The sequence below is a fragment of the Lepidochelys kempii genome, chromosome 28, assembly GCF_965140265.1.
Source record: "Lepidochelys kempii isolate rLepKem1 chromosome 28, rLepKem1.hap2, whole genome shotgun sequence".
Lineage (NCBI taxonomy): Eukaryota > Metazoa > Chordata > Testudines > Cheloniidae > Lepidochelys > Lepidochelys kempii.
Window position 1 is genome coordinate 1,055,268 of NC_133283.1, and position 14,439 is coordinate 1,069,706.

Sequence of the window (14,439 nt, forward strand, 5' to 3'; positions counted from 1 at the left end):
AGTTGTTTGTCCTGTGTCCCGACCGATGTACGGTCGGGATGGCATTTGTCCCCATATTTTGCTTCGACAGCACTTCGGCTTTTTTGTTGTTGCTTGGAGCGGCAAAAAACCTAGAGCCGGCCCTGGTCGTGGGGTGAGTCTATGGCTGCCCCGCCATGTGTCCCGATATTTTGTTCTGGTCACCCTACCACTAACCACACCTTAAGGTCTGGAGGGCAGATGTCATACAGCTGCTCCAACCCCACCAGGTTATACAAGTCCTCTGCGGTAGTGGCCCCCACTTACGAAGATATTCCCCCAGCAGGTTGGCGACCTTCTCGTAAGTGACCCCTGAGGTCTTGCGTACACTCTGGAATCGTTTCCTGTACACCTCGGGGGTCCGTTCAAACTTCAGCAGCAAAGCCTGTTTGACCAGGTCATAGTCCTCCGTCTCAATACCATCCCTTTGGCTGAATGCCTCTATGGCCTTGGGACCCAGCAGTGGGGTCACACAGCGAAGCCTGTCTGCGGGGTCAATCTGGTTCAGCTTACAAGCCTTCTCGAAGTCTGTGAGATAGCATCAATATCCCCCCCACTCCTTAAACCGGGGCAGCAGTTTGGTGTCTAGATTCCCCACAACACTGGTGTCTCGGGGCCCTTCCCCACTTACCCCCTTGGAGGACTTCTTGGCCCCGTGCTCCTCCAACTCTGACTCGTGCTTCCGCTGTTCTGCACGGTCCACCAGCCTCCGCTCCTCCATCTCCATCTCCTTCGCTTCCAGCTCCAGTCTCCACAGCTCCTCCAGGGAGAAACCTGACTGGGGTCCCCCTGGGCTGACTGGGGAGTTGGGTCTGAGAGACTCCCGGTTGTTACTCTGACCTCCCCCACGGCTCCTTCCCAGCTTTCCGGGCACCCTGGGCTCTGGAGCCTGTTCCTCAGACTGGTTGTTCTCCACAAGCTGAGCCATCAGCTGCTCCTTCGTGAGCTTCCCCATGCTCAGCCCTCTCTCCTTGCCCAGACGTGCCAGGTTCCTCTTACGGAGCTGGTTCTAGGCCATTTCCGCCCTGGTTCCTTCAATTCCCTCGTTTTATCGCTGGCGGCCACTCACTGCAAAGCCACTCACACAGGGTGCAGCCACCAACCATCCTCTGCTACCACGTTGTCACGGACCCACAGGTCAGGCCCACTTCTGGCCCCGTGCGGTCCCTGGGGGGAACCCCCTTCAGTGCAACAGCCCTTCTTGGGGGTCCACTCTCTCTCGGAGGTTAAGCCTCTCTGCCTCCTGGAGCTGCACCTCTCTGAGCCTTAGCACATCTGTTTCTTGCCATGGGCTCCCTCAGGGAGTCCACTGGCTCTGGACCCCCGGAGCCTCCACACCCAGAGGGAATAATGCCCCCCTGTTTTCCAGATTGGAGCAACTCTCCACCTGCATAAAACAGGAGGGTTTATTGAGCATCTGAGCCCAGCACAGGAAACTCTCCGGGCCCTCAAGCCTGGCCTCCCTCAGCACTGCACATCCCAGTCTCTCCTGCATCCAGGTGGGCTCTGCCTGCTCCCTCTCTCCAGTTCCAAGACCCCCTGCTTCCCACCCGGGCATCTGATCTCACCGGCCCCAAATCCCGCCTCTGTCCTTTGTCTTCTGTCCAGGTAAACAGGGTCGCCTGGGCCTTCTCTTCTCTCAGCCGTCCTTTGTTTCTCCTCTGGCTGGAACCTGCTGGTCAGGTCACTGGGGTCCTCTCTTCGCAGCCCATTGTCCTCCTACTGGCTGGAACTGGCTTGTGAGTGCCGAGCTGGGCCTCCCGGTCACCAGGTCACCAGTCACTGGGGTCTCCATTCTCCAGGCCATTCACTGACCCTCTGTAACAACAAACTCCCTCTCCCATCACCTTGTTCAACCAGTAACACCCAGGGAAGCTGAGTCCAACGCCCTCTGCGTGCAAACCATTGGAAACAACAAGAAAACCCTTTGCTTCATCACAACTGCTAAAATAGACCCCATCTCTTTGCATGCACTGTTGGGATTGTGGTTTCCCATGTGCATTACTTTGCATTTATTGATGAGCCAACAAAAAATACTCATATCCCCGAAGAAGGATCCGGAATTTTTATTCTCACACCTAACTCCCAATTCCTTGGTTGTGGATGGCGTTAATGACCTTGGGAGGTGGCACCATGCTAAGGTTACTCCCTATACCAAAGATCAGAAGTGTCTTGATCTTGTTGGTTGCCAAAGGTCTCAAGTTGGTCCCAAGCAATGGTCTCACGTTGCAATGGGGAAGGTCTAGTTTGGATATTAGGAAACACTATTTCACTAGGAGGGTGGTGAAGCACTGGAATGGGTTCCCTAGGGAGGTGGTGGAATCTCCTTCCTTAGAGGTTTTTAAGGCCTGGCTTGACAAAGCCCTGGCTGGGATGATTTAGTTGGGGATTGGTCCTGCTTTGAGCAGGGGGTTGGACTAGATACCTCCTGAGGTCCCTTCCAATCCTGATCTTCGATGAGTCTATGAAAAGCTACTCCTCTGTGACATTATCATCCCGGAGAGCGAATCAGGCGCTTGTGTCAAAATGCAACTCTGAATTTAACACCTTTACTAACGATTTGCCACCAAAGCACCAGGCCCGATTTTAAGGCCCATCCCGGGTGAAGGTCAACTCTTGGCACAGATGTCTTCGCAGGGCTTCGTAGATGCTGCCGGAACTCCAGCCTGGTCCATTTTCACCATGATTGTGATGGAACGAGCATCTTGGCTCCGGCTCTCTGGCTTTGCTAGAGATCGCAAATGATCTTCAGACTCTACGGACAATTCCCTTCACCCGCCGAAGGAGTCACAGGCAAAGACCTCGCCCACCTCACTCGGCTACTTTTGTGGCCGACTGGAGCCTCCGACGCAGAGATGCCAAAAAGAAGCTGGCTTACTGCCACATCTACTTCATCCCAGCTGTCCACATCCCCTCAGTGCCCGTGCTGATGGCTTGGTTGGGAGTCTGAACCTGCTGCCGTAGTCTCAAAGCCTTTGGATGTCACCTCTTCCAGTTCCAGCCTCATTCATCAAGTAGGTTTTGGAGGTCATAATCTCTTGGTTATGCCATCCATTTCACCCCCGTCCCTCCCAACCACCCTCCTTCCCCATCCCTTCCTAGGGACCCATCCTAGGGACCCATCCTAGGGACCCATCTCATGACCGAATCATAGAATCCTAGAAGATCAGGGTTGGAAGGGACCTCAGGAGGTATCTAGTCCAACCCCCTGCTCAAAGCAGGACCAATCCCCAACTAAATCATCCCAGCCAGGTCTTTGTCAAGCCTGACCTTAAAAATATCTAAGGAAGGAGATTCCACCACTTCCCTAGGTAACGCATTCCAGTGTTTCACCACCCTCCTAGTGAAAAAGTTTTTCCTACTATCCAACCTAAACCTCCCCCACTGCAACTTGAGACCATTACTCCTCATTCTGTCATCTGCTACCACTGAGAACAGTCTAGATCCATCCTCTTTGGAACCCCCTTTCAGGTAGTTGAAAGCAGCTATCAAATCCCCCCTCATTCTTCTCTTCTGCAGACTAAACAATCCCTGTTCCCTCAGCCTCTCCTCATAAGTCATGTGTTCCAGTCCCCTAATCATTTTTGTTGCCCTCCACTGGACTCTTTCCAATTTTTCCGCATCCTTTTTGTAGTGTGGGGCCCAAAACTGGACACAGTACTCCAGATGAGGTCTCACCAATGTCGAATAGAGGGGAATGATCACATCCCTCGATCTGCTGACAATGCCCCTACTTATACATCCCAAAATGCCATTGGCCTTCTTGGCAACAAGGGCACACTGTTGACTCATCTCCAGCTTCTCGTCCACTGTAACCCCTAGGTCCTTTTCTGCAGAACTGCTGCCGAACCATTCGGTTCCTAGTCTGTAGCGGTGCCTGGGATTCTTCCGTCCTAAGTCCAGGACTCTGCACTTGTCCTTGTTGAACCTCATCAGATTTCTTTTGGCCTAATCCTCTAATTTGTCTAGGGCCCTCTGTATCCTATCCCTGCCCTCCAGCTTATCTACCTCTCCTCCCAGTTTAGTGTCATCTGCAAACTTGCTGAGGGTGCAATCCAACCATCCTCCAGATCATTTATGAAGATATTGAACAAAACCGGCCCCAGGACCGACCCTTGGGGCACTCCACTTGATACCAGCTGCCAACTAGACATGGAGCCATTGATCAGTTACTTCATGAACTAACCCGCCCCCCTCGTGGCTCTTCCCAGACTCCATCTCCAATTGACCCGCCTCTTCCTGGAACCGTGGGCACCAGAACTGGGCACAGGATTCCAGCAGCGGTCGCGCTGGGAATGGAAACACGGTGGACCCTTGGCGATTTGTCAACATCTGTCTTGAATAGGCAGATGCTCGGAAACGTGGAGCCTTGAGGGAGATTTGAACCCCTGTCCCCAAAGACAGAAGTGACGCGTGTGGGGGACACATGTGGGGGCCTTCCCCCTCCCCCAGATTTCTGCCAGTTTTTTGCTGGCTGGGTCCTCACCTTGTGCGGCAGCTTCAGGAGCTGGCGAGATGCAAGCTGCGGCCATGGGGACAGGCAGCAGGAAACAGCTGTGTGACGTAATGCGTGTAATAAGGGGACAGGGCCAGAAAGAGTTAATTAACTCTCAGACTGACCTGACCCATGGCCGAACTTTAAAGCCTGGTTAGGAAGAGATGTAAATAAATAGAGCTTTGCAATGCAGCCGGCATTGTTAGAGATAGAAGGGGAGATGTTCGCTCAGGTCTTGTAATGTCAGCAAACAAGTCTTGTCTATTGCTAAGCTTTGGTTCAAAGATCAAAAAAGGAATATTAACATTTAGGAAGACACTTGAGTGAAATAGGTTTATTGTCTATATGTCTCTTTGAAGGTTGTGGTAACCTGTATCTGAACTGTTTAATGGATAAATTACCCTGTGCTAATTGCCATGATGTTTGGGAGAAGGAAAGTTAAGCCGATTGTTTTCTCAGGCCAAAAGGCTGCAGAAAATGTCTAAAAACCTTGGAACAGGATCCTCCTTCATCTCAGATCTGCTTTGGGTTTCAAGAGGGGGAAACCTTAAGCCATAAGGATGGAGATCCCCAGTCACTGACTGGAGTCACCCTGAACATGGACATTGGACTATAACCTCTGGACTATTTCTAAAAGGTCTTTTGGCAACTACAAGCTCATCTCTGCTCTGTGTCTGAACCTCAAGAATTGAACTCAAGTCTGTCTGTACATAGATCTTTCAACCAACTCTCTCTCTTTTCCTTTTTAATAAATTTTAGCTTAGATAACAAGAATTGACTATAAGCATGTATTTGGGGTAAGATCTGAGTTACCATTTGACCTGGGTCTGGGGCTTGGTCCTTTGGGGTCAGGAGAACCTGTTCTTCGATATGATGAGACAAGATTTTCAGAATTTATCATCCTATGTTTGACGTGTGTGTCTGGATGGAGGCCGGAGGCTGGATCACTTTAAGGGAACTGCGTTGTTTGGACATCTGAGTAACCCAGGACGTGCTACAGAAGCTGTTTTGGGCTGGCTGGGTAAATCTAAGTCCTGGAATATCCACCAGCATTCGGGGTTGGTCTGCCCCGTTTTGTTTGCAGTTCACCCTGATTGAGTGACCTCAGCTGGCTCCCACGGGCAGCACCCTCACAAGCCAGGAGTGGCAGAGGGGGGCCGCTGAGGGTAAGAGGGGGGCACCTGCCTGGCGGGGAGAGACTCAAGCTGTTCAGGGGCAACCTTTAAATTGTGCTCCCCACCCCCTACTCTTAGCAGGTACCAGCCGTCTCTGCCCCGAGAGACTGAACCAGTCGGCAATGCTACGAGCTGCTTTGAGGTTGGGAGACAGGGCCAATGGCTGGATTTAAAAAAAAAAATGTATTTGTTTTATAACCAGGATGAATTGGATGCAACTGTGTCACCAGGAGAGGGACTCCGAACGCCTGGACTCTGCTGGCTGCCCATGGGAAGCTGCTTCCCCCTGCGCTGTGCCTCGGTTTCACCCCCAAAGTACCGGGAGAGCCGCAGCTGAGCAGTGGTTTAGGGATTAGTAAAACAAGGCCCTTTTTGTTTTATTAGATGAAAAGATGAGTGAAAGAGATGCAAGGGACAAGAGGGAACAAAAACGGCGGAGGGAAAAGTTCAAGAAAAGAGACTTTTTAGGTGAAAAACATTTATGACAAGCGCAGCTCTCGCTGAGCAATGCATGCTGGAAAATCTGGTGAATTCTCCCAGAATGCATCAGCCGGTATGAAGCCCACAGTGAGCAATGCATGCTGGGAAAATCCAGGCAGTTCTCCCAGAATGCATCAGCCGGCATGTAACCCACAGTGAGCAATGCATGCTGGGAAAATCCAGGCCGTTCTCCCAAAATGCATCAGCTGGCATATAGCCTACACTGAGCAAGGCATGCTGGGAAATCCAGGTGGGTCTCCTAGAGCAGAGCAATGCATTGTGAGATGCACAGAGAACGGAGAGGGCTGCCTGCCGAACGTCTCCGGCTGTGGCAAAAACCACAGCTGGCCTCCTGGTGAGGACTGGCTGTGTGGCCATGGGGCTGGAGGCTCGCCAGCTGGGAATGACTTGGGGCACGGGGGAGGGTGAAAGACGCATGAGCATACCCAGGGGGCCAGAGAGCCTGTCTCGCTGAGCATGCCTTGTCAGCCAGAGATGCAGTCAGCGAGGGGGGTGTGGTGGCTGTATCTAAATCCATCGGTGGGAGTCCAGCCCCAGGGCAATGTTGGCACCAGAACGAAGGGGGATCAGTGGGCCAGGGATCAGTGGATGCCGGAGAACAGAAGGTTTCTACCCACTGGAGACGCGTGGGCATGGGACAGCCTCCCACGAGGTGCTGTGGGGGCCAAATGGCTTAATTCATTTTGCGAAAGAGCTGGAGAAATATCTGAAGGGGGTTGAGCGAGGGTGTTGCTCATGAGGATCGGGGGCAGGGCTGGCCAGGCTCTGGGTCCCCCCTTCTCCCCCCGGTTTAGATCTCACATTCCTAATAGTCATGCTTCAGGGCCCCAGTTGGTCCCCTGCAAGGGTCAGGAAGGGTACTTGCCCCGGTGGCTCCTGGCCCTGTTCATGCATTGGTGGGCCTGCTTCCTCTGAGGCACAGCTGGGACATGGGGCGGGGTTCGGAGCATCCTCTCGCCAGCAGCCTGGCTGGTGGGTCTCGCTCACGGGTTCAGGATCCAGCCAATCGCCTGATTTGGGCCGGGAAGGAATTTGCGCCCCCTGGGTCAGAGTGGCAGGGACCATGGCGGGGGGCGGGGTTATGGCTTCCTCTGTAGCATAGGGCACAGCTCCCCCGTGGGGCTCATCTGGGCCCGTCTCATGTAGTCAGTCAGAGCCCCCCACCCCACTCCCTGCCCGCCCTGGGGCCAGCCCTGCCAGCCACGGGAGTGCACCCCCTGCCGAGCCCCCACCCCGCTCCCTGTCCCCCCAGCGCTCCCTAGCGCCGCCCTGGGGCCAGCCCTGCCAGCCAGGGGAGAGCACCCCCTGCCGAGCCCCCACCCCGCTCTCTGTCCCCCCAGCGCTCCCTAGCGCCGCCCTGGGGCCAGCCCTGCCAGCCAGGGGAGAGCACCCCCTGCCGAGCCCCCACCCCGCTCCCTGCCCGCCCTGGGGCCAGCCCTGCCAGCCAGGGGAGAGCACCCCCTGCCGAGCCCCCACCCCACTCCCTGTCCCCCCAGCGCTCCCTAGCGCCGCCCTGGGGCCAGCCCGGCCAGCCAGGGGAGAGCACCCCCTGCCGAGCCCCCCACCCCGCTCCCTGCCCGCCCTGGGGCCAGCCCTGCCAGCCAGGGGAGAGCACCCCCTGCCGAGCCCCCACCCCACTCCCTGTCCCCCCAGCGCTCCCTAGCGCCGCCCTGGGGCCAGCCCTGCCAGCCAGGGGAGAGCACCCCCTGCCGAGCCCCCTGCCCCGCTCCCTGCCCGCCCTGGGGCCAGCCCTGCCAGCCAGGGGAGAGCGCCCCCTGCTGAGCCCCCTGCCCCGCTCCCTGGCTCTCTTCCCTGCTTAGCCCGAGAACCGTCTGAGGACCAAGGTCACCACTGACTTCCCCTGGCCACCCATCCATTCCTTCCATCCTGCCCCACCTTGCCCAGGGCTTCTTCTAGCTCCCCCCCGCCCCGCTCCGGCCCATCCACGTGGGGCAGGCGACATGTAGGCTGGGGCCGCCGGAGCTGCGCTCACACGTGGCTGCCCTGGGCCATTGGGCTGCTTCACACCTAATGCGACGGGGCAGCTGGGGCCAAAGGGTTAATCCCCGTTTAGCTCAGCTGGGGGATTAGGATTGGGGTGGGGGAGGGGAGCGGGCAGGTTTATGGACGTGCCGGGCGCCACGTGTCGCCGTGATTTGGCTAATACCAGCCGAGGCTGATGAGATCAGGTGGATTTAGGCCAGGACAGCTGTCCTCGCCCGCCGCGACCCCTCCCGCTTGGCCTGCCATGGAAATGGGCCATGCAAGGCCCCATGCGTGTGGGGCGGGAGGGACGAGGGGCCAGGGGTTGCCTGCTGTCAAGGCAAGGGTCATGGCGGGCTGGTACAGGCTGTGGGGTCATGCCCTGGAAAGATGGTTGCCATTGTTAGCATTATAGTCACCCCTGGTGGCCATGTATGGCCGCTGTTATTCACAAATATGGCTGCCGTTAACAGTAGGTCTACAGTTCACAATATGGCCACCGTTGTTAGCAATACGGCCACTGTTAGTGACCATATGGCTGGCATATTGGCAATATGGCCGTTGTTAACAATTTGTCTACTGTTATTCGCCATATGGCCGCCACTGTTCGCAATATGGCCGCCACTGTTTGCAATATGGCTGCCATTCGCAATATGGCTGCCACTGTTCGCAACATGGCCGCTGCAGTTAACAGTTTGGCGGCCGTTGTTGGCGACAGGGTCACCATTAGCGAACATATTGCTGGCATGGTGACCATATGGCCATTGACGCAACACGCTTTCCTGGTGATTTTCAAGAGCCGCCCGCCCCTTGTAACGCTTTGCGATGCCGAAACAAACCCGCACAAGTCAGGACCCACCCACTAAATGTTGTGTAATTTATGCACAGTCCCTTGGCAATTGGCCACCGCCATAGTTAGCATTATGACTGCCGTTTGTGACAATACGGCTGGTGGCCACCATCGTTAAGAATATGGCTGCCGTTGTGGGCAATACAGCCACCGTAGTTGGCGTTGTGGTCACTGTTGACATCGAGATGGTTTCCATCATCCGTGAGATGGATGGTCCTAGCCGCAAGACGTCCACCCTTGGAAGTAGGGTGGTTGCCGCTGACAACAAGAGGGCTGCCCCTGGCAGTAAGATGGCTGCCGTTGGGTAGCAAGACAGTACAGTACACCTCACTCCCCACTCCCCTCCCCAGAGCCAGGGGGAGAATCCTGGCTCCCAGCCTCCCTGCGCGAACCACTAGCCCCCACTCCACCCCCCCCCCCAAGCTGGGGAGAGAACCCAGGAGTTCTGGCTCCCAGCCCCCCCTGCTCTAACCCACCAGCCCCCACTCCCCTCCCAGAGCCGGGGAGAGAACCCAGGAGTCCTGGCTCCCATCTCCCCCACTCTCTGCCTCCCATTCTGACACCTGTCTCCTCTCTCTTCCAGGTGCACCGTTCCCCGTAGCTCCGGCGGCAGTGACCTCCCCTCTCGTGATGTCGGGCGTGGCGGCCAGACCTCTTTACACCCGAGCCTCCGGGGCCTGGCCCCCACGGGGCTAAAGAGCCCGGCGACCTCTCCCCCCCTTGCAGCCGTCCCCTCCAGGCTCCCTTGAACCATGCCTCCCGCCTGGTTCGGTGTCCACAGCTTTCTGCTGCGCCTCTCCAACCACCCCAGGTGGGGACGCCGGCGGCCCCAGGCCCCCCTGCTCTGGCTCCTGCTCCTGGGCTGGCCCGCCTGGGTCCAGCCTGCCACCTTCAAGGTGGGGGTGATGGGGCCCTGGACCTGCGACCCCATCTTCGCCCAGGCCTTGCCCGAGGTGGCCGCCAAGCTGGCCGTGGGGCGGCTCAACAAGGACCCCACCATGAACCAGGGCTACTGGTTCGACTACGTGTTGCTGAACGAGGAGTGCCAGACCAGCCAGGCGCTGGTGGCCTTGGTCAAGGCCGAGCGCTATGCCTCGGGCTTCGTGGGGCCGCTCAACCCAGGGTCTTGCGGGGCGGCCGGACCGCTGGGCCGGGCCTGGAACAAGCCCGTCTTCTCCTGGGCCTGCCTGAACGGGGACGCCGAGGTCGAGCGGTGGGGCACCTTCGCCCGGCCCCTGCCCCGGGCCTCGGCCGTCCTCTACGCTGTCCTCCAGTTCTTCCGCTGGGCCCACGTGGCTGTGGTCACCTCCCGGCAGGACCTGTGGGTGGAGGTGGGGCAGGGCCTGGCCAGCTCCCTGCGCGAGTTCGGCTTGCCCGTGGGTGTGGTGACCACCATGGAGCCCGGGGCCGACGGGGCCCGGAATGCCTTGCGGAGGGTGCAGAGAGCCGACAACGTCAGAGGTACGCCGGTGGGAGAGGGGCAGGACTCCTGGGTTCTCTCCCCACCTCTGGGAGGTTAGGGGAAGAGGGGTCTAGTGGGTTAGAGCAGGGGGGGCTGGGAGCCAGGACTCCTGGGTTCTCTCCTGTTTCCAGGAAGGGAGTGGGGTCTAGTGGTTAGAGCAGAGGAGCCAGGATTTCTGAGTCAGGAATATCTGGGAGCTGAAACCGGACAAATTCAGACAGGAAATAAGGGGTCCATGTTGCCCCGGGAGGGGGATCAGCCGCCAAAGGAGGGAGAATGCCCCATCACTGGGAGACTTTCCCAGCCAAGGGGGCACGCTGGTTGAGCTGGAAGCTGCGGGTTCGATGGTGGGAGGGCTCAGCGAGGTCCCCTGGGCTCTGGCCAGCCCTGCTGGCCTGGAGACGTGTGCATTTACCAGGGGCTGGGTGCCTAGATAGAGATGATGGGTGTGGGTATAGGGGGATGGATGGGCAGAGAGATGTAGGGGGAATGGGTAGATAAATAAAGGCATAAGAATGTTTGTGTGGGGGTAGATGGACAGAGAGGTGTGGGGGATGGATGGATGGACAGACAGAGAGGTGTGTGGGGTGGTTGAATGGACAGACGGACAGAGAGAGGCGTGGCGGGGTGGATGGATGATTGGGCCTGTGGGGGATGGATGGACACATGGAGACGTGTGTGTGTGTGTGTGGGGGGGTAGATGGATGGATGGAGAGCTGTGTGTGAGGGATGGATGGATAAAGAGGTGTGCGGGGGATGGATGGATGGACAGACGGAGAGGTGTGCGGATGGATGGGCAGATGGAGGGGTGTGTGGGACAGATGGATGAATGGACAGATGGAAAGGTATGTGTGGGGGATGGATGGATGGATTGAGGATGGAGAGGTGTGTGGGATGGATGGGCGGACAGACGGAGAGGTGTGTGGGATGGATGGGCGGACAGACGGAGAGGTGTGTGGGGTGGATGAATGGACAGACGGAGAGGTGTGTGGGGTGGACGGGCGGACAGACGGAGAGGTGTGTGGGGTGGACGGGTGGACAGACGGAGAGCTGTGTGGGGTGGACGGGCGGACAGACGGAGAGGTGTGTGGGATGGATGGGCGGACAGACGGAGAGGTGTGTGGGGTGGATGAATGGACAGACGGAGAGGTGTGTGGGGTGGACGGGCGGACAGACGGAGAGGTGTGTGGGGTGGATGAATGGACAGACGGAGAGGTGTGTGGGGTGGACGGGCGGACAGACGGAGAGGTGTGTGGGGTGGATGAATGGACAGACGGAGAGGTGTGTGGGATGGACGGGTGGACAGACGGAGAGCTGTGTGGGGTGGACGGGCGGACAGACGGAGAGCTGTGTGGGGTGGACGGGCGGACAGACGGAGAGGTGTGTGGGGTGGACGGGCGGACAGACGGAGAGGTGTGTGGGATGGACGGGCGGACAGACGGAGAGGTGTGTGGGGTGGATGGGCGGACAGACGGAGAGGTGTGTGGGGTGGATGAATGGACAGACGGAGAGGTGTGTGGGGGATGGATGGATGGAGAGACAGAGGCGTGGGGGGAATAGAGGGTGTGCGGGGATGGGAAGTCAGAGGACTCTTGGGGTGACGGGTGGAACACCGAAGTCCTGGTGCAAGGGGGAAGCCCGATCCCAAGCCGTGGGTGGCTGGGGGACAGAGGGGGGGCCAGCTCTGCCCACCGCTCTAACCTGTCGGGCACTTTTCAGCCTTCTGGTGCGTCTTCCTCCCCTCCCCCCTTATGTCCCCTTGCCCCCCATGTCCCCGCCCCCCGCAGTGGTGGTGATGTGCATGCACTCGGTGCTGCTGGGCGGGGAGGAGCAGCGCCTCCTGCTGGAGAAGGCCGAGGACCTGCGCATGACGGACGGCACCTTCATCTTCATCCCCTACGACGCGCTGACATACAGCCTGCCCTACCGCCGGACCCCCTACCCCGTGCTGGGCAATAACACCAAGCTGCGGCTGGCCTACGACGCCGTGCTCACCGTCACCATCGACGCCCCCGAGCGCGGCTTCCGCGAGGCTTTCCAGGACGCCCAGCGGGCGCACGAGTTGCCGGCTCACCTGGACCCCGCACAGGTGGGCACCAGACACGGAGGGCACAGGCCGTAGGATGCTGGTCTTGACCCTGGGACGGGCAGAGAGGCAGGGGTGTTGGGACCAGGGCCAAGCGGGAGGCGGGTTGGAGGTGCACAGATGTGACCAGTGAGGAGACAGCACCCTTGGGCAGCTGGAGGGGGCGTGCCAAAACCCACCACCCGCTGCCCCTGACCCCGTCCCCCCGCTGCCCCCAGGTGCACCCGCTCTTCGGCACCATCTACAACTCCATCTACTACCTGGCCAAGGCGGTGGAGCGCACACAGCAGGCCGGCCGCTGGGTGATGGGCTCCAGCGTCGCCGAGCATGCGCGGGACTTCCAACTGGACGGCTTCTGCCAGCCGCTGGCAGCAGACGAGGATGGCGACCCCGTGGTGAGCTACATCATCCTTGACACGGACGGCAAAGGGAACCACCTCTGGCCCACCTACAGCGTGGCCACGGGGCCCGAGGGGCTGCGCTACGTGGGGCATGCCATCCACTGGCCCCACAGTGCCAGCCCCGGCACCGACTCGAGCTGCTGGTTCGACCCAACATCTGTCTGTTCTGGGGGTGAGCACTCGCTGTCTGTCCGTCTGTCCTCTGGCCTCCCGATGTGTCCCTCCCTGCACGTGTCTGGTCTGTCGGTCTAGCTGGACATCCACCCCGTGCATGCCCACCTGTCTGTCTCTCTGTCCAGCCATCTGTCCCCAAGCGCAGCCATCCACCCGTCCGTCCATCTCTACAAGCACCCATCCACTCGTCCATCCAGCGATCCGTCCCGACATGTATCCATCTACCTGTCCATCTATTTATCCGTCCCCGTGCTAACCCACCCTCCTGTCTGTCCATCTAACTGTCCCCATGCATACACATCTGCCTGTCCGTCCAGCCATCTGTCCCCATGCGCACCCGTCCGCCCGTCTGTCCGTCCATCCATCCCCACATAAACCCATCCGCCTATTTGTCCAACTGTCCATCCCCATGTGCACCCATCCACCATCCATTTATCTATCTGTCTGCAAGAGCACCCATCCACCTGTTGGTCTATCCATCCATCCCCATGAGCACCCATCAGGCCATCCATCCAGCCATCCATCCCCACGAACACCCCTCTGGTCATCCATCCAACCATCCATCCCTATGCACCCATCCACCCGTCCGTCTTTCCGTCTGTCCCCACACGCACCAGTCTGCCCGTCCATCCAGCCATCCATTCCCACGTGCACCAACCCACCTATCTGTCCAGCCAGTCTTCCCTACGTGCGCCCGTCCGCCCGTCCAGCCATCTGTCCCCACATGCACGCATCTGCCTGTCTGTCCAGCCATGCATTCCCAAGTGCACCAACCACCTGTCCGTCCAGCCAATGTTCCCTACACGCACCCTTCCACCGTCCCTCCAGCCGTCTGTCCACATGGGCACCCATCCGCTCGTCCATCCAGCCATCTGTTCCTACGCACACCCATTTGTCCGTCCGTTCAGCCATCCGTTCCCACGCGCATCCATCCGCCTGTCCGTCCATCCAGCCATTCATTCCCACGCATGCCCGCTTGTCCAGCCATCCGTCCCCATGCGCACTCATCCCCCTGTCCGTTTATCCATCTGCCCCACACGCACCCACCCACCCATCTGTCTATCCGTCCGTCCCCATGTGCACTCATCCGCCTATCTGTCCAGCCATCCGTCCCCATGTGCACCCATCCACCTGTCCATCTATCCATCCGTCCCCATGTGCACCTGCCTGTCCATCTATCTATCTGTTCCTATGCCCGCCACCCCCTCATCCATTCAGCCATCCGTTCCCATGTGTACCAACCCATCTGTCCCCACTCACCCCCTTCCACCCGTTCATCCAGCCATCCGTCCCC

General features: G+C 58.5%; 1 protein-coding gene across 3 annotated transcripts in view; it reads left to right on the forward strand.

Moving 5' to 3' along the window:
* Positions 1 to 14,439, forward strand: part of GUCY2D (guanylate cyclase 2D, retinal) — a 71,993-nt gene that overhangs the window by 27,604 nt on the left and 29,950 nt on the right. For 2 of the 3 annotated variants that reach the window (XM_073326769.1, XM_073326770.1), the window contains exons 3-5: positions 9,606 to 10,483; positions 12,272 to 12,573; positions 12,789 to 13,143. In XM_073326769.1, coding sequence (XP_073182870.1) covers positions 9,775 to 10,483; positions 12,272 to 12,573; positions 12,789 to 13,143 — 1,366 coding nt within the window. In that variant the 5' untranslated portion in view covers positions 9,606 to 9,774. Of the gene's footprint in view, positions 1 to 9,455; positions 10,484 to 12,271; positions 12,574 to 12,788; positions 13,144 to 14,439 lie in introns of those variants that run through there. The other variant, XM_073326771.1, reaches the window with a different exon arrangement.